General features: G+C 49.1%; 1 protein-coding gene across 2 annotated transcripts in view; it reads left to right on the forward strand.

Moving 5' to 3' along the window:
• Positions 1-438: 438 nt before the first annotated feature.
• SYNM (synemin) overlaps positions 439-20162 on the forward strand; it is a 33057-nt gene continuing 13333 nt past the window's right edge. For both annotated transcript variants that reach the window (XM_049906121.1, XM_049906122.1), the window contains exons 1-2: positions 439-1395; positions 10277-10401. In XM_049906121.1, the coding sequence (XP_049762078.1) occupies positions 586-1395; positions 10277-10401 (935 nt within the window). In that variant the 5' untranslated portion in view covers positions 439-585. The remainder of the gene's footprint in view (positions 1396-10276; positions 10402-20162) is intronic.

The raw sequence follows: 20162 nt of genomic DNA on the forward strand, positions 1-20162 counted from the left end.
AATGGATGTGTATTTATGTTTCCAGTTAAAGCACAATATTTAGTACCCATACATGTGTGTGTGTATGTTATGTGTGCATATTATATATAATTCATTATATATGTATATAAAAATTTTAAAAATCAATAAACCTCTAATCTCCATGGCATTGGGTGAGAGGTGTCCTGTGAATGACCGGCATCACAGCAACTCAGCATCTTTCACTTGATAGTGGCTTCTATTTCCACCGTTAATGCCAGAACACATGGGTGCCATAGGAGGCAGCCCTTTCCCGGCCCAGCCCGGTTACCCGCGGGCGGGCCGCGCCAGGCCCGGGAGCTGGGCGGCTGCGCGGCGCCGCGGTCAGTCCGGCAGGGGGCGCTGTCCGGCCGCAGTGGCCCGCGTCGGGCCTAGCTCTGATTGGCTGGGGGCCGCGGCCCGCGCCACTCCCGCCCGCCCTGTCCCCTAAGTGCTGCGCGGGCCAGCTCCGGCCCCAGTCTGCGGGACTCCGGGGCGGCGGCGCAGCCGGAGCGGCGCGGCGCGGCGGAGGGGACAAGACCAGGGCAGGAGGGACCGGCCGGCCGCGGAAACCCCGCACCCAGCAAGATGCTGTCCTGGCGGCTGCAGACGCGCCCGGAGAAGGCTGAGCTGCAGGAGCTCAATGCCCGGCTCTACGACTACGTGTGCCGGGTGCGGGAGCTGGAGCGCGAGAACTTGCTCCTGGAAGAGGAGCTGCGCGGCCGGCGCAGACAGGAGGACCTGTGGGCCGAAGGCCAGGTCCGCTTCGCCGAGGAGGCGCGCGCTTTGCGGCAGCAGCTGGACGAGCTGAGCTGGGCCACGGCGCTGGCCGAGGGCGAGCGCGATGCCCTGCGGCGCGAGCTGCGGGAGTTGCAGCAGCTGGGCGCGGAGGAGCGCGCCGCCCGTGGGCGCCTGGACGCGGAGCTGGGCGCGCAGGAGCGCGAGCTGCAGGAGGCGCTGGGCGCGCGCGCCGCCCTCGAGGCGCTGCTAGGCCGGCTGCAGGCGGAGCGCCGCGGCCTCGACGCGGCCCACGACCGCGATGTGCGGGAGCTGCGCTCGCGCGCTGCCGGCCTGACCATGCACTACCGCGCCCGCGCCACCGGCCCCGCCGCGCCCCCGCCGCGCCTGCGGGAGGTGCACGACAGCTACGCGATGCTGGTGGCCGAGTCATGGCGGGAGACGGTGCAGCTGTACGAGGACGAGGTGCGCGAGCTGGAGGAGGCGCTGCGGCGCGGCCTGGAGAGCCGGCGCGAGGCCGAGGAGGAGACGCGGCTATGCGCCCAGGAGGCGGAGGCGCTGCGCTTTGAGGCGCACGAGCTGGAGCAGCTGCGCGCGCGGCTGGAGGACGAGCTGCTGCGGATGCAAGAGGCTTACGAGCTGCAGGCGGAGGAACGGCAGGTCCGTGCGCGCGGACGGCCGGCTCCCTGTCCAGGCCCGAGCGCCCTGTGCGGGAAGAAGCGGCGGGGTTTCCCGGGCCGCAGTCAGTTAACCTGGGCGGGGCTCGTCCACGGGTGGGGCGGGCCCTGAGGGTACATAAATGGCCTGGGGACCCCGCGCTGCCCTCAGCATCCCCGCACCTCTTCAGCTCTGGAAGAAGAGTGCTATTGGCTGGTCCATCCGTTCGGCGGGCCAGTGCCTGTGGCAGGTCCTGGAAGATAGCCACATCCCCCTCATCTTGTCAAGTTGTCAACTTCTTTAGACCTTGACTTGACTAGGCACATTCTGACAAACAACTTGTCAGCTTTAGGTTTTCATTCCATTTCCCGTGCCTTGTAGGCCTCTCTCCCCTCCGTTGCCATCTGGTCGATTCCAACTCATAGCAAACCTGTAGGACAGAGTAGAACTTCATAGAGTTTCCAAGGAGTGACTGGTGGATTCCAACTGCCGACGTTTTGGTTAGCAGCCAAAGCTTGACCACTGCCCCACCAGGGCTCCTTTGTAGGCCTAGTGCACGTAAAAAGCCACTCAGGAAGCCTCTCTGGCTTCCAGAAGTCACTGACCATTTGTTCTCTGATAGGTCCTGGTGTTGGGAGGCAAGCCGTACCTGTAGCCATTCAAAATGGCAGCGGCACTGGCCATAAGGTTCCCCTGGGGGAAAACAACAGTTTTGTTTTGCCAGAATGATTTTATGGCTGAGGCAGCTGGTGTCAGCAGTGGCCGCCCTGTTGTGGCTGGTGTCAGCAGTGGCCGCCCTGTTGTGGCTGGTGTCAGCAGTGGCTGCCTTGTTGTGGCTGGTGTCAGCAGTGGCTGCCTTGTTTGTTGTTGGGTGGGGCAGCAACCATTATGTAGACTAGACCTTAATCAGAGATGGTTTTTTCACAGTAGAATCAAATGTGAGATCTTTGGGTTGTGAAAAATAGGGTGATTGTCACAGGATGGAAACCCTGGTGGCGTAGTGGTTAAGTGCTACGGCTGCTAACCAAAGGGTCGGCAGTTTGAATCTGCCAGGCGCTCCTTGGAAACTCTATGGGGCAGTTCTACTCTGTCCTGTAGGGTCGCTATGAGTCAGAATCAACTCGATGGCACTGGGTTTGGTTTTTTTGGTTTTGTCTCAGGATGGGAGCCCTGGTGGCACAGTGGTTAAGTACTCGGCTGCTAATGAAGGGGCTGTGGTTTGAACTCACCAGCCACTCCGCAGACAAAGATTACAGCTTTGGAAACCTTGCAGGGTAGTTTACTCTGCCCTGTAGGGTCTCTGTGAGTAATCAGCTCCACACAGTGGGTGGATTTTGATTGCAGGATGTTATTACAAGTGCAGAATGGTATAAACAGTTACTATTTCAGAGAAAGAGATCTTCTGATCCAACAGGAGACACCTGCACTTCTTCACTGTTTCTATGTCAGTCCAGCCCTAGTGTCTGGCCCTGGTCCTGTCCGGCCTCAGCCAGAACTGGAAATATTCCCCAATCACAATGTTAGTGGTTCTGGGGCACTCCAGTTTGAAATATCATCCACACAACTTCAGAAATCTTTTAAGAAAGCAGTGTGCAGGTAAAGGTTTATGATGGAGTGATTTTGTGCTTTCTAAAACAGAAGAAAAGGAAGTGTGGCAGTTGTGGCGTGGTGACTGGTTATGTGACCATAAAAAAAAGACTCTTAGCGACCCTATGGGACAGAGTAGAACTGCCCCATAGAGCTTCCAGGGAGCGCCTGGTGAATTGAACTGCCAACCTTTCGATTAACAGACGTAGTTCTTAACCATTATGCCACCAGGGTTTCTGGTTACAGGTGTCCACAAATAATCGGCAAATACTTATTGATCATCCCTGGGTCCCTAGCACTGTGCTGGGGTTTCAGTATCAAAGAGCTGGAGTCTAGGTGGGAAATCTGTAAAGTAACACAGTACTAAATTGTTTAGAATTTTACCTTTTGGAGTGTGGATTTTGTTTGGCCTCCACCTCATAATTTTGGAAATCCTTCTCCCTGGCTTTACCTAGGTGGGGCCAGGACGGGCTGGCCTCAGTGTGGGCTGATTCCAGAGCATGCCCTAGACTGCACAGCGCAATGATGGTCAGCTTGTGTAGGACCACATGCTTCCTGTTGAGGTTAATAACTGTCTTTACTGCAGGGTTTCGTGGAGCCTTTACCAGTGGGTATTGTGAGTGCCTGCCAGACTTATTGTCCACTGAACCCTTATTTAGGGAACCCCTACTACCACCTCTAGGACCAGTGTGGACTTGGAAAATGTTTCCTTGAAACTTGTTGGGTGGACTAAATTCTCACTGTTCATTTAGAGGAGCAACTCTTGGAGCTCATTTCAGACCATGAAGCTAAATTAGTCTTCTGGGGTTCCATGTTCTTTTAAAATGCTTTCCCCAAGGTTGCAGCGTGACCCAGGACCCCGCCTTCAGCTTCCTGGCCAGTGATACCTCTTCTCTTATTAGACTTTGCTAAAGCAAGGACAGTGTCAATAAGAACTTGAATTTTTTTTTTTTTGGTTCTAATTTGTGGAGGTTTTATAGCACTAAATGTTACCAATTATTTATCCATATCCTCAATCTTTCCCCAAACCAAAACCAAACCCACTGCCAACGAGTCGATTCTGACTCATAGCGACCCTGTAGGACAGAGTAGAACTGCCCCATAGAGTTTCCAAGGACTGCCTGGCAGATTTGAACTGCCAGCCTCTTGGTTAGCAGCTGTAGCCCTTAACCACTACGCCACCAGGGTTTCCAATCTTTCCCCAGTTAGTCTAAAACAACCACATTTCAAATTGCCTCCCAAAAGATTCAACACTAAGCATTAGTTAAAAAAAAAAAACTTGTGAAAATGCTAGTTATTATGTAAAAGAGCAAGTACTGATGATTGAGCACCAAGCTCCTAATTTTTTAAAAATTCTATAAGAGTTCGCTCTAGGGAGACTGAAGACACTGTAAATAACTAATAGGTTGTGATAAATACTTAACTAAAAATTAGCTTTTGATAAGTGCTTCTAATGTGCCAGGCGCCACAGGGGCCGAGCCCTTTACTGGACACATAGGTACTCATTCTCAGTCCTCATACCAATCTTATGAGGTAGGTATTAATGTTAACCCCATTTTACAGATGATGAAGCTGAGGCACATAGGCCACCCAGTTAGTAAGCGGCCAAGCCAGGGTTCAACTTTGCTTTGATGGAATCGTGATAATTGGTCTTCTTAAAGGCTAGACCAGAGGTGCCCCCATTAACCTAAGATGCCTTCACAACCTTCGCGCTGGCTGTTTGCCCAGTAGTGTTAGGGTTCAGTCTCTTCCATGTACTTTCTTCTGTGTTCCAAGCGGTGTGATGGGAACCTCCCTGTCCTGGAGGTGAGAGTCTGGAGCTGGATCCAGTGGAGGGTGGGCCCCCACGTCCGGTGCCCAGTGTCTCAGATTTCTGCCCCTTCTATAGCTTGAGCGGGGAAGATGCTCACTTGGACTTTTCCTGCGAAAAGCCCTTCCCAGAGGGCCTGCATGCCTTCTCCCTATTAGGTGAGATTCCCTGGTCTGCTCCAAGCAGGTTTGCCAGAGAAGGATTCACTGGACTGACACCCACGTTCCCGGCATTTTATGTGTGGCTTGGATCACCTGAAGCCTGAGTGACACACCCTGTCTCCTGGTCCCCAGCCTAAGAAGTTTTTGAGACGTTCGTGATTCATGCCAGCCTTACCCTATCAACACTGAGATTTTTGCTTGTGAAAGTGAGCACTTCACCACTGAGGCAGACTTTCTGAAAGGCTTCCCAGCGCCCCAAACATGATTGACTGAGAACTGTCTTGATTGGAATGGGGAATGGGACCAGCCATGTGGCTAAGAGCCAGCGCTCTGCCAGCTGCCCTGCCTGGGCCTGGATTCTGTCTCTGTTGCCTCCTGTGTCTCAGTTTCCCCATTTGTAAAATAGGAGTCCTGAAAGCAGCTTACGGGGCACGTGCATTCAGTTCGTTTATTTACCGAACAAGTCTTGTGTACTTAGTATGTGCCACGCTCTGTCTTGGTTATCTGTCCCCCAAGGGCCAGGGATACAGCAGTGAAAAAGACAAAACCACACAGAGAAAATGTCATGACTTCAAAGGTCTTGAGATGGGAGCAGTGTGCTGTGTTCAGGGAACATCCTGGCGGCAGAGTGGCTGGAGCAGAGTGCGCTAGGGGGAGAGCGGCTGCTGTATGACTGAGGCTGAACTTCACTCTGAGGAGATGGGAAACCGCCAAGGGTTCTGAGCAGGAGAGAGTAGAGATCTATTTCTGAACAGAATCACCCCAGCTGCTCTGTTGAAGATAGACTGTGGGGCAAGGGTGGTATCGGGGAGGCCTTTTCAGGAGACTGTTGAAATCCCTGGAGAGTGCAAACATTTAATGCGCTCAGCTGCTAACCAAAAGGTTGGAGGTTCAAGTCCACCAACAGGTACCTTGGAGAAAGGCCTGGAGATCTACTTCCAAAAATTCAACCACTGAAAACCCTCTAGAGCGCAATTCTACTCTGACCCACACAATGTCTCTGTGAGTAGGAATCTGCCTGATGGCAGCTGGGGTATTTTATTTTAACTGCAATAATCAAGGCAGGAGGTACTGGGGGCTTGAACCAGGGCAGCAGTGAAGCAGAAGACGGGTTCTCTTTTAAAGCTAAGGCCCACAGGATTTGTGGATGGATTGCTTGTGGCTGTGTAACAGAAAACCAAACCTGTTCCTGTCGAGTTGATTCCCACTCATAGTGACCCTACAGGACAGATAGAGCTGCCCCATAGGGTTTCCAAGGAGTGGCTGGTGGGTTAGAACTGCTGACCTTTTGGTTAGCAGCCGAGCTCTTAACCACTACGCCATGTGGCTATGTAAGAGTGGGAGGAGGCAAGATTGATTCCAGGGCTGGGAGAAGGGAGGTATTCTTCACTGAAGGGAGTCAGGCTCAGGAGGGGGATCCGAGTTCAGTTTGCACAAGTTTGGTTTAAAATGCCTCTTAGATACCCACTGTCATCAATTGGAAGGTATAATCATGAGTCTGGAGTTCAGGGGCTCCACCTGGGCCAGAGATATAAATACTTAGAACTCTATTAGTCCTTCTTATTATTAATACATTTAGTTTTTGTGTCTAAATGAGGTTATCCCAGTATTGACATTCCCTTTGAGGTCTAACAAGATTGAAGTGGCTGTACCATTTACAAGCTCTTCCTGTCGAGGCTGTGTGACTCGCTCAACAGGGGCGACTCAGTTGGTTAGGAGAAAGCTAGTCCTCTGAATGCTAACTAACGGCAGCGTGCTTCCCCTAGTATGCACCCAGGTTTCGTCATCCCTGGAGGGAACCCAAATGTTTTCTAAATAGCAGCTAAAAAAGGTGACCTCTCTCCCAAGCTTTTACAGCATTAGGGCTATTGCTTCTACTTGGGTTAAAATTAGCTGTCCTTTATCTGGTGGCTGCAGTGCCCCGGCCCGGCCCACAGCTTGAAAGCTCCTGGCAACGCAGAGCCCAAATCTGAAGCTCTGTTGAAAGCGTTTCCAGCAGGATTGGTAATGATTTCTGTGGAGACAGTTGGGAGCCAGTAAGTCTCATGTTCCTACTTCCAAAAGTGAATTAATTTTCCTTTGACAGTTTAGGGAGAGTTGAGTCACATGGAAATGTGGTTGGAATTTATACTTATTTCAACTTAAACACAGTTGGATTTTCCTGCTCGTATTTTGTGGGGTCCAGAACCATTTTGTGCCCTCCTGGAGGAGAAAAAATCTTCACACAGACCTTGGCATGGCTGGGAAACGCTGAACTGCTTAGGAGGTTTTTGACTCTGGTGGTTGGAGATTTGAGTTAATCTCAGTCCAGTTTAACACCACTTGAACTTCTTTGTAAAGAAAAAATTACTATAAATTCTTAGGTTTTAATGTGTTGGTCAGAGCCCCTGCAGTAGAAAGGAGTGATGTACATATGACAACGGCACGTTTTATGTTGTGATCTTGTCCCTGAATTTATATTCCCTCTAAAACAGGGGAAACGTAGGTTCTTCACACTGAGACTTAACTATAGACTGTGAGAATGTCAACTAAATTCTGGCAGCTCTGTCACTTACATCACGACTCCACGAACGTTGCGCTTTAGTGACCTCTTTATCGACTCGACGGCACCGGGTGGGTTATCTATGGGTGGAGCCTTGGTGGCACAGTGGTTAAGAGCTTGGCTGCTAACCAAAAGGTTGGCAGTTTGAATCCACCAGCCACTCTTTGGAAACCCTATGGGGCAGTTTTCCTCTGTCCTATAGTATTGCTGTGAGTTGGAATCGACTTGATGGCAGTGGGTTTATGGGTTTTATCTACGGATAATGCCAGATTTGGGGTCTGTTAACACATGGGACATATGCCACCAGTACTTAAATTTACTCCTTTGGTTTAAAAGCTCAGTAGTTTCGTTTTTTTGTGTTTAGCATACGTTTATACAAAGTGTGCCTAACAATTATTAGCTCAGAAATAGACTATTATGAGAAGCAAAACTACTTCCACGCAGATCATTTTTCTAGTGTTAGGTCCAGTGCTTGGAACACTGTGAAATCTTGGTTAAGTGCATTCCTCGGTTTGACAACATTCCATATTTATTATGGAACTCCAGCTCCTTGCCAGGCGCCTCTGGCAGAGAACAGGAGGAATGAAGATAGTCCCTCTCCTAATTGATTTACAATTTTTGAGTTCTTAAAAAGATAAATATTTAAAAGGGCATCCTAGTTTAGTTAATTGTGTTCAGAAATGCTATTTTCCGTTAAAAATCAGAAGTTACAGTATGCAGACTTACTCCAATGTTTAAATATTTGCCCTTTGATTATTTCTTGGGGTACTGGCTAACAGGAAGAAAATGCAAAAATGCTACAAATGAAGCCAATGTGGTTATTAATTAAAGGATATTGCCAGTTTAAAATGATTAAACCTTGAGGAGGGTAATATCTTGATCATTTTGTTATAAATTCAATTCACCCAATATGTATTGTGTAACTTGTATGTGGAAGGCACTATACCAGAGGCTGGGATGCAAAAGCATTGGGACTCTTGCTCTCCGGAGTCCTCCCAACCTGGGAGAGGGGAGGACAGGTGATTGACCCAGATGTCCTGAATGGAATGGTGGTAATGGCTATGATGGCGACCTGAACAAGCACTGAAGGACAGTTACTAACTACAGTGCACAAGTATACTAAAAAAGGAAGTTCATCTGTGGGTCTGACTTTTCACATTTTAAGTTCAGAATATGTTGCTGCTGTTAGTTGCCACTGAGTCAACCATGATTCTTGGAGACGCCATGGACACGTGTGAGACATTGCCCAGTCCTGTGCCGTCTTCACCATCATGGTATGATTGAGTCTGTTGTTGTGGCCACTGTGTATTTTGAGTGCCTTCCCACCCAGGAGCCCTGGTGGTACAGGGGTTAAGAGCTTGGCTGCTAACCAGAAGGTGGGGAATTAGAATCCACCAGCTGTTCCTTGGAAACCCTTTGGGGCAGTTCTACTCTGTCCTGTAGGGTCACTATAAGTTGGAATTGACTCGATGGCAATGGGTCTGGTTTGGCTTTGGTTTTCCAACCTAGAGGGCTCATCTTCCAGCACTGTATCAGACAAAACATTCTATTGTGATCCATAAGATTTCATTGCCTGATTTTTGGAAGTAGATTGCCAGGCCTTTTTTCCTAGCCTGTGTTAGTCTGGAAGCTCTGCTGAAACCTGTCCACCATGAGTGACTCTGCTGGTATTTGAATACCTGTGGCATAGCTCCCAGCATCCTAGCAACATGCAAGCCAACACAGTATGAGAAACTGACAGATGGGTGGTAGCAGAATATATTACTGTCTCATTAATGTAGCTTTTCTCTCCAGATGATTTTTAAGTAACTTAGAAAAAGTGAAACGAAGAGAAGAACTTTATATCTGCTTACCTGCTTATTATGGGGAGAAATCATGAGCTTGGGGGAAATTCTATTTCAAATCTAAGGGGAGTGCTGTTTTAAATATTGTAAAAGCCTCCACTCTGTAGTATGATTTTCAGTAGTATCTTAGTTGACCAGTTTGGTGTATTGGCCTTCCTAAGTAGACTGATGTCTGAGCTGCAGAGATGACTTTGAAAAACTCCTAAGCATTCATTATTGTTAGTGAGTAAGAACAGAGAAGCCAGTGACCTATCAAAATCTTCCATATGGGATAAAAAATAACTTTCTCTGTGGAAAAGTGTGTTAGTCATCTAGTGCTGCTGTAACAGAAATACTACAAGTGGACGGCTTTAACAAAGAGAAGTTTATTTTCTCATGGTAAAGTAGGCTAAAAGTCCAAATTCAGGGTGTCAGCTCCAGGCGAAGCCTTCCTCTCTCAGTTGGCCTTCTCATCAGTCTTCCCCCAGGCTAGGTGCTTCTCTGCACAGGGACCCCGGGTCCAAAGGATGAACTCTGCTCCCTGCACTGCTTTCTTGGTGGCATCACGTCCCCTGTCTCTCTGCTGGCTTCTTTCTTTTGTATCTCAACAGACTGCCTCAAAATACAATCCAATCTTGTAGATTGAGTCCTGCCTTAGGAACACAACTGCCACCCATCCTTCCTCATTAACATCATAGAGACAGGATTTACAACATACGGGAAAATCACAGTACTGGGAATCATGGCCCAGCCAAATTGAAACACATTTTTTGGGGGACATAATTCAATCCATGACAAAGAAATACAAATCTTTGCAAATAGCTGTGTCTTTAATTAGCCTGGAGAGTTTTAATCTCCTTTTATGTCCTGAATTGTGAGTACCCTGAGTTTGACTCAGCAAAGCCCCACTTCTCGGACGAAAGCCCCCTTCTTGGCTCTAACGCCCCTCTGTTCTCTTTAGAGAGTGATTGACTGCTTGGAGGATGAGAAGGCAGCCCTTGCCTTGGCCATGACCGACCGGCTGCGGGACTATCAGGAGCTCATGCAGGTGAAGACCAGCCTCAGCCTGGAGGTGGCAACCTATCGGTAAGGATCTGGGCCTGGTCCTCCTTGATGGAGTCAGCTGTGCAGAATCACTGCAGCCTCTGCGGAGCCTCCGCGGCTTTGCAACAAGCAGAAAGCAGCCCTTGGCATGGCCCCGTGAGGAGTCCAGGGCAGAGGAGGTGGAGGCGCAGGGGCTCATTCAGATCGCTGGGCAGGTTTCTCCAGTGATGGGAATAGCTAAGCCCAATACCCTTGCCTAGTGTTTGCCATGCCCTGGGCAGTGTTTAAGAGCTTTACAGATGCCAGCTTGCTGAATCCTAGGTATTAGTACTACGTTTACAGATGAGCAGACTTCACTCACAGAAGTTACGGATCTAGAAGGTCAAAGAGCCGGGATTCGAACCTGGAGGGTGACTCCATCTGCCTCTCACACTGTTGCATTACATCCGAGAGCTCTGACTCTGCCATGCGGCCACTGGTTTGGCTTTGAAGGATTGGATCCCTGCCAAAGATTAGCATGGCACTTTAGGGCAGCTGATTCTGTTTATCAAGCTGTCAATTCAAATTCAGGGTAACCATCCCAGATGAAAAGGCAAAAGGCCCTCAAAGGGGCTGGGGGCTGGGCGGGGCAGGGAACACAGTCCGGTGCCCCTGTGTGGCCTGTGAGTCAGCAGAGTGGACTCCCTCTTTGTGTGACCCCTTCCCTCCCGCCGTGGGTTGTAAGTGGACTTTGGTGGAGGTGGTGCCGTACTTCTGGCAGCTTTCATGCTCTGTGGGCACTGTAGGGGCCCAAATCTCAGAGACTTACTTACAATGGAAGGGATTTGAGAAACCTCCCCCCGCCAGGTTCCGCACTTGTAAGAATGATGCCAACAGCCAACATTATGGAAGCCTGACTGCCAGCTGGGCATGTGGCTAAGCTCTTGCAGCTGTTCAGTGCTCACAGGAACCTCCTGCAATGGCTGCCACTCACGGTTTCTACAGAAGAGGGGTGTGGGCCTAGAGGTGGGCTCCTGGCTGGTGAGGGTCAGAGCCAGGCATGTGTGGCTCCAGACCTGTGCTTTACCCTCCAAACCATGTCAGGTAGACTCGATACCCCTTCCCTCCCAGGGTTGTTGTGAGCATAAATGGAACATGGGTGTAAACAAGCTTTGCTTTCAACCGCACCATCATTAATAGATGGGAGAGTTAAACCTGGAGAGGGTCAGAAGGGGCAGAGCAGGGACTGAGCCTGAGGTCTAGTTGAGCACTCCCTGTAGGCTGCCTCTGAAATCTTCTGATCCTGATTTTGCACTAAGAGAATCAAAGTGTCCATTAAAGGACAGAGTATCTGACCGGGAGTCGCTCACGGTCCACATTGCAGCCCTTGGCCAGCCCTGCCATTACTGTCTGGGAGAACTGCGTCACCAAGCTCTCGGCAGTGCCCTCATCGCCATCAGTAGAGAGAGCAGATGATTAGGGTGAGGCCTGTTGGGGGCACAGCAGTCCTTGGAGAAGCCCCCTGCTGAGTTGAGGGGTGGTCCTAGGGCCAAACTGGTGAGACCTTGTTGGGCCTCCCTTCTGAGAGCTGTGCTGTAGCTGTGTCCTGCTGGGTAACTGGCTGTCAGAGCTCAGAGAGAGAGCAGGGGAGGCGCTGGCCGGCCTGTCCTTCTCAAGGTCTAGCGTGCTCCTGGGAACCCTCATGGTGTGAACAATTGAAAAAGTAGATTGGTACAATATGCAAACACATCCGGAATAGGATGGTCTAAACTTTATTAATAAGGGAGATTTAATAAACCATCAGGCTTTATTTCGGGAAGGGTTTTAATCAGGATTTTTTTCAGTTGCAAGTGACAGAAACCTTTCTCAGAGTGGCTTAAGCCCAAAAGGAACTTAATACTCTTGTAACGGAAAAGTCCTTAGTTTCAGGACTATTGGCCCATTGCCTGAATGAGGCATCTGTCCCTGCTTTCTCTGGTCCCTTTCTTCCTGGTTCTTCTCACCCCATGTCAGGATGGCTCCCAAGTATCTCTAGGTTTATGCCCTTCTCAGCCTCATTCCCCCAGGGGAAGCGGGGGTTGGGGGGGGGAGGGCTCTTTCTCAACAGTTCCCACAAAACTCCTGGCCCAGCTCTCTTGGCTCTATTGGGCTGTGTGGCCAAGCCTGAGCTGTCCCCAGCCAGAGGCATGGGGTGTGGTGGAGCATGGATGGGGTCGTGAGTGAGCCCTGTGGGCTGAGAGGCACCGCAGTCAGGCCCGGTTGCAGGGCGGGTGCAGGGCAGGCACAGGAAACGCTGTCTGGGTGCATGTTTTGTCATTTCTGGTGCAGTGTGCATCTTCCGAGCGCGGCAGTTAGATTTTCCCATTTCCTTTGTTTAATAGTTCCCTGGGCTGGAATCCAGAGATGTTTATCTTGTGCTTTGTTGCTCTGGCCTGTTGAGCCCTTTCTGTCCCTCTTTGTCCTGCACTCTGTTCTCTGTTGGAAAAAAGCAGAGAGCTCACAGGCTGACAAATTGCCTGAGGGCCTGGGGCCTGCTTGGGGGTGGGGGGTGGGGTATTCACAGCCCTACCAGCCTGGCTGTTTTTAAGAGCATTCACCGTGAGCAACTTTGTCCACCATCAGCAGTCTGACCATCGGCAAAGACAGAGTTTATTGCTTGTCTTTTGCTGACATTTCCCTGTAATTTATGGATTGACTTGGCCATCTCACTGGAATTTCGAAACCATCCGTACTTTAGGGAAATTAATGATTTAGGTCTTTCTACTGTCCAAATTTGCCTGGGGAACATCAGAGTCTGGCCCAGGAGCCCAGCTGGGGAGCCTGATATGCCCCCAGCTCAGCCTGGCTGTAGATCACCGACCGCAGTGAGCCGATTTGCTGGAATCCTCCCCAGCACGCAGGGTGGAGTCAAGGAGATGCCCACAGATATAAAAGGCGGCTGAACTAGAACCCATTTCTTTGCAATGGCATCTTCAGTACCTGGCATTTTATCACTGATGAGTGTCCTGAAGATGAGCCTTCTTATCACTTGTTGTTGCTGTCCACTCGATTCTGACTCATGGCGACCTCATGGTGCAGGGTAGAACAACATAGCCCATAAGGCTATGGACTTTTGGAAGCAGATTGCGAGGCCTGGCTTCAAGATACCTCTGGGAGGGTTTGAAGCACCAAGCTGTTGGGTAGTAGTTGAGTGCTTGACCATTTGTACCACCTAGGGACTCACGTTATCACTTATGGGACTCCTTTTCCATTTTCTGCACTGCTGCTCAGATTCTGAGAATAGCTGTGAACACATCTGTGTCAGGGCCGTTTGCCGTCATGGCCTTTGCTCCTTCACCAGTGCCCGTTTGGTCTTTACAAACCTTGACCCACAGTCTGAGAAAGTTGACCTTCCTCCTCCCTGTCTTACAGAGGGCAGCAGGGACACGTCACCTCCCCATGGGGGCCACAGCCCACAGGCCTGTGCAGGGTGTTCCCCTCTAGCCCTGTCTAGAGGGTTGACAGTGGCTGATACTGCAGCTTGAATGGCTTCTCCCGCCTGATTTGCCCACGTTTTCCCTGTGGTGGCTGTTTCCCCAAAATGACTCAGTTGAAGGTCATCATCTCGCTCATCATCTGGCTTAATGTTTTCTATGTGAGAGAAGGAACTCTGGTTCGTCAAAGCAGACCCACATAGCTGGAACTCATCAGCTGTGCTTAGGGCATCTCTCGAGTGTCACAAACACCTCTAAACCCCAATACTTAGCCCTTCCTTGTAACTTTTATGGTGAAGGAGAAACATTCAAAAAATAATAAGAAAGTGTAAAACAAGCCTCAGAGAGTCCAAGGCTTGAGGTTTTCCTCAAACCAAGTTGGCCAGTTCATGGTTCATGGTCAGGAAGGAGGTAATGCCTAGACAGCTGGTGCTGTTTCCAGAAAGCCTGGTCTTGGACCCAGAAACTCCACTTCTAGAGATATACCCCAAAAACTTGAAAGCAGGAACTCAAACATATACTTGTACACCAATGTTTATTGAAGTATTATTCACAATAGCCAAATGGTAGAAACAACCTAAATGCCCATCACCAGAAGAATGCATAAACAAAATATGGTACATATATATCAAAAAAACAAAACCAATTTCTCCGGAGTTGATTTTGACTTGTATCAACCCCATATGTGTCAGAGTAGAACTGTGCTCCATACAGTTTTCCGTGGCTGATTTTTCAGACATAGATTGCCAATCCTTTCTTCCCAGGCATCTTCGGGTGGACTTGAACTGCCAACCTTTCAGTTAGCAACTGAGTGCTTAACTGTTTATGTCACTGAGGAACTCTGTACAATGGAATGTTACTCAGCCATAAAGAGAAATGAAGTCCTGATACGTGCTATGACACGGACGAACCTTGAAACCATGATGCTGGGTGAAATGAGTCAGGCACAAAAGGACAAATATTGTATGATCCCACATGTATGAGATATCTAGAATAGGCAAATGTATAGATAGAAAAGTTTAATCGTGGTTACCAGGGGTTGGGGGAGGGGGGAAGAATGGGGTGTTAAACAAAGAAAGAAAGAAGAAAAGCCGGTCTTGTGGACTGCTGTTTAATGTGAGCGTGAGAACTTGGAGGGCAACAGGCAGGCAGCAGCTCTGCAGGTAGCAATTCAGAGTCGACAGGGGGCTGGGCTTGGGGCTGTGGATACTGAGAGCAGAGAAAAGCCCTGGTCCTCTGGAGACGTGCCCCACCTGTGGAGGAAACAGCCCTGGCTGTGCCTTGTCTGTCCCCATGTCCCCAGTGCAGACGTCTGGCCCTAGCCTGTTCTGGGGCTAGGGACCCTCAACCTCTGATGACATAATCACAATGTATGTTTCTGGAGTGCAAGTGAGGCCAAGTGGTTGGAGTGGAGATGCTCAAAAACAGGCTAGGGCGTGGAGAACTTAAAGAGCACTGGCCCTGGGAGATTCTGGTTTAATTGGTGAAGGGCAGGGCCAGGCTCCCCAGGGTAGAGAACCTATGGTCGGGCCCTGCTGCTTACAGGGTGCCTGAACCCTCACCCTTGGCCGCCCCAGGCATTGCAGGCTTGCTGGGAATGCAGAATCTCAGACCACCCCAAACCTGCCGAGTCAAAGTCTGCATTTCAGCGAGATTTCTGTACACGTTACTGTTTGCACAGCTGCCCACGGGCATCCATGTAAGTGATAAGCCTAACCACAGCATCCTGGAGGAGGAGACAAAGGAGGGACAGGTGGAGAAGAGAGGAAAACGCGGACCATGATGAAAGTTTACCTTGGGCCCCACGCCTAAGTCTTGTCTGTTTGCAGATGGTGTGGCAGTCCTCACAGGGCCACACTGGACCTGCTTGCGGTCACAGAACCCTGTGGAGCCAGCTGGACAGACCACACTTCGCAGTCAGTAGAGATTTAGATTGGACAGAATTGAAGCTTTGAATGCCACAGATGGGCAGCGCAACTCAGGCCTTTAAATCTCATTTTGCTAACTCACATCAAAACGCCTGTCAAGGTTTTCCCAACATATCATCAAAAATGTTAAACATAAGTTGAAAGAATTGTGTAATAAACTCCCATATACCCACACCTCGATTTGCCAATTAACATTTTACTAAATTATCTTTATGTCATGACTGTCCACCTATCTGTCCTTTTATTCACTATCATATGTTTTGGATGTATTTCATCTCTGACAATTAATGAATAATAAGCCATGATACATGATTTACCTAGCAGCTGCCCCCACCCCCCTGTGCCAGGTGCTTTGTAAACAGTATCTCCAATTTTTTAACTTTACCAAAGAGGCATATTTTATGTGTAATGAAGGTCCAATGAGGTTGTTACTTAAAAATTTCCAAAGCCAATAAGTAAAGAGCCTGAGATATGAACCTAGGCCTAAAAGCAGAGCCTCCCCTCTGAGCCCTGTGACTGTGCAGATAACAGAAAGGTGCTGGTATACTAGGATGCTGTAGGCAGAGGATGGTGAAGACCTGGCCCCTGTCCTCTGTTCTAGGACACTGGTGAAGTTCTGGGTGCTGTGAGAGGCTGATGAGGCATGTAGGGAAGGCTTCCTCCAGGAGGCGGTCCTTGAATCTTAGAAGGGAAGCCAGGAACAGACCACTGCATGGAAGGGTTTCCAGACAGAGGGACTAGGCTGGGAGAGGACCCAGGACTGGGCTCACATGGTTTGAGGCCACTTCCCTGGGTGGCTTGGTTTTGGGGGCTTGTCTTGGAGGGCCATGTGTGATTGACGGGTAGGAGCCAAGCCTTCGAGCCATGAGATTGTGTGTGAGTTCAGGCTGTACCCTCCTGCTGCTCCAGGGACACTCAGGATCCAAGGTGTGTGCTGGGCTCAGAGGGGAACTCAAAGATACACCCGTCATGGCCTTGGTGTCGAGGAACGGAGTCTGTAGATAAAGTAGTATGGATCTAAGTAACCTCCTAAAAAAAAAAAAAAAATTTTTTTTTTTTTTACCTCCTACACCATAGGAAACAAGAAATGCCACAAAAGAAGCGTGAGTTAAATATTTCTGGAGGTGAGAAGGGAGTTGTATGGATCCGGGAAGGCTTCAAGGGGGAGGTGAGAGTTGATCTGGGTCTTGGAGGATGGGGGAGATTTGAACAGACAACTAGGAGAGTGGGATGGAAAGAAGAGAGGAACATGGGAGAGGAACAGGATACGTTTAGGTAAAAAGTCAAGCAAGATGTTAAAATAATGGTTCAATGCAACTGTAGAACGCACATGTCCTGGAAATACTGCAAATGGTTCAGTGCTGTGCAAAAAGCTCAGTTAAAGATGGTCCTGAAAGCCCAGAGAAGGCACAGGGTCCCAGGACGAGGGGATTGGGAAGATTTTCAGAGCAGGTGGGGATTTGGCTGGGCCCTGAGGGAATGGTGCTGCGGAGTGGGGAAAGAGGGTTTGGGCTGGGAGAAAAGGATCACGGAGGAGCTGAAGGTGGGTGAGTTGGAAAGAGGGAAGGTACAGGGTCTTCTTTCTAGGACAGAGGGTGAGTGGAAGTGTGGGAAGGAGGCGGGTTGCAGGGACCTTGAAGGCCAGGTGGCTGAGGTTGGACTTTATGTGGCAGACAGGCGGTAGGCCCGGGGTCAGCACCATGGGGCGGCAGGCAGAGTGGAGGTGAGACTGGGTGCTGAGGGTAAGGAGGGAACAGGGAGGCTCTCAGAGCTCTCTACAATGGCTGGAGAAGCAGGTGCCTGTGGGAGCCTTGCGCTGATGTCGGGTGGTGAGGCAGGAGCCTAGCGACACATGTGACAGGTATGATGCTCCTCACATGCTGTCACAGACGCCACTGCCCAGCACAGGGCCCATGCCAGGAAATGGACAAACAAAAAAACAAACCAGTTGCTGCTGAATCGATTCTGAGTCATGGCGACCCGTGGGAGGCGCAAATGGTAAAGGGTCTCGGCTGCTAACCCAGGGGTGCCTGGAAGAAAGGGCTGGTGATTTCCTTCTGAAAATCAGCCACTGAAAACCCTGTGGAGCACAGTCTGCTCTGACACATGAGGTCACCGCTCCATGATATAGGTGCTTACTGAGCATCAGTTGACCACCCGAAGATGGAGAGAAGCCACAGCGCCCCAAACAGCTCACTGCTAACATGAAGTGGTAAGAACCTGTCCTGCCCAGGAAGATTTGCGGATTTGCTCCAAAGGCTGTAGATTGAGAACTTTTAGGAACATAGTTGGAAAATAACATCCCTCCCCAACCAAAAAAAAAGAACAGTACCCAGTCATCAGCAAGCTGTAAGCTGTTAGAAAATATACCGAGAGAGAGAGAAAAAAAAGACATCGTTCCAAATTGAAACAAAACATGCAGAAATTCTCAGGAATACACTTGGTGCAGAAAACCACAAAACTTGCCTGAGAGATGTAAAAAAACTGCATGTGAAAATGGAGAGGCTCATCCTGGATTTCTGGATTGAAAGACAGACAACGTAACCCCCATCAAAATTCAGAAAGAGGTTTTTTTTTTTCTCTTTTATTTTTTATGGGGCGGAGGATATAATGATTGTTCTAACATTTCACCTGAAAAAATCAAAAGTAGAGACAAAGAGATTTTTGAAAGGAGGCGGTCTTGCCCAGACAGATAGGAAAATGTAGTGCAGAGATTTCCTGCCTAGTCTTTAAAGCCGACGCCCTTTTAAAGGGTTAAATTAGAAGCAATCAAAAAACCTCATCTGGTGCCTGTGCAGGAGAGGGACACAGGAAGCTTTCCGTTTTCTCTTTCTCATTTCAGGGAGCAGACTCGGCACTTTTTCACTGAGGAAGATATGGTTAACTCCCTAGTCTAGATTTAGACTGCTAATGAAGTGATACGGATACCTCCTAACGTTTATAGTTTCATAATGATATGTCTAGTTGCCCCTTTATATTTTAGGCCACCCATATCTGTATCATATGCATGTGAAAGCTGGACCATGAACAGGGACGACCAAAGAAGATTTGATGCGTTTGAATTATGGCATTGGCAAAGGATATTGAATATACCGTGGACTGCCAGAAGACAAACAAATCTGTTTTGGAAGAAGTATAGGCAGAATGCTCCTTAGAAGTGAGGGTGGTGAGACCTTGTCTCATGTACTTTGGACATGCTACCAGGGGGGACCAGTCCCTGGAGAAAGACGTCATGCTTGGTAAAGTAGAGGGTCAGTGACAAAGAGGAAGGCCTTAATGAGATGGACCGACACGGGGGCTGCAACGATGGGCTAAAACAGCAAGGATTGTGAGGATGGCGCAGGACTGGGCAGCGTTTTGTTCTGTTGTATATAGGGTCACTGTGAGTTGGAATCGACCTGACGGTACCTAACAACAACAACAACACACCTTTTCATGTGTGCCTTCAAAGGAAAAGCATGTCTTAGGGGCTTCTAAATGCCTTGGAGAAATACCTTTAAAAAAAAAAAACTAAATGATTATCCTACTTTTTTGAAAATTTATTTAAAAAATGTGTTAACATTCAGATTTACCTGGTTGTTAGATGAAATATTTGAAGTTAATAAAATCTTGTAGTCTTAAAAATAACTAATTGAGGAGATCAACTAATATACATTGTGTTGCAAGCCTTCCCCACATTTATAAGAGAGTTTCTTTGTTCTGGGAGCCCTCATGGAATAAATGAATTAACCCTTAGTTAACCATAATGTTTGGTTAGCCAGAATCCCTTCCCCTCTTGACCTCCTTATGTTAACTGAGTTAACTAAAGTCAATCTCCTGAGGTCAGTAGAAGATGAAGAGGAGGGTGATAGCGAACATGTATTGAGGGTTTAGTCCATGACATCCACTATGGTAAGTACTTCAAACTTATTTACTTAATTAATTTCCACCATTAACCTATGAGGTAAAGACCATTGTTCTCCCCACTTTAGAAGTGGGGAGACTGAGTCACAGATGGCTTCAGTAGCTTGCCCAAGGTCACAGAACTAAGAAGTGGACTGCCTGGGATTTGAATCCAGGCAACCTGATTCCAGGGCTTCTGTTGGCCACTCCTTGAGCTTCCTCTCTCTATTTTATTAGTAGTTTTCTGCCCTTCTGTTTATCATCCCCTTGTTTTTGTGTTTTCAGTCTCTAGTATCGAGGAGAAGGCTTTTGGTGAGTGACAGAGTAAATCAGCAGAACTTTACACAGACCTGTTGCCTGGGGGCTAACATTTCACCTAATGTCCGTGGTCTTCTGATTCTGACCTGGAAGCTCGGCTGTGAATGGAATTCTGCCCCATATCCCCTTATCCTCCCCTCCATCCTGCTGTCCTCCGTGTGACTGACTGACTGACTGACTGGCCATAGGCCATATGGTGGTGCAGAGGGCGGAGTCCTGAGCA

The sequence above is a fragment of the Elephas maximus genome, chromosome 13 (assembly GCF_024166365.1).
Source record: "Elephas maximus indicus isolate mEleMax1 chromosome 13, mEleMax1 primary haplotype, whole genome shotgun sequence".
Lineage (NCBI taxonomy): Eukaryota > Metazoa > Chordata > Mammalia > Proboscidea > Elephantidae > Elephas > Elephas maximus.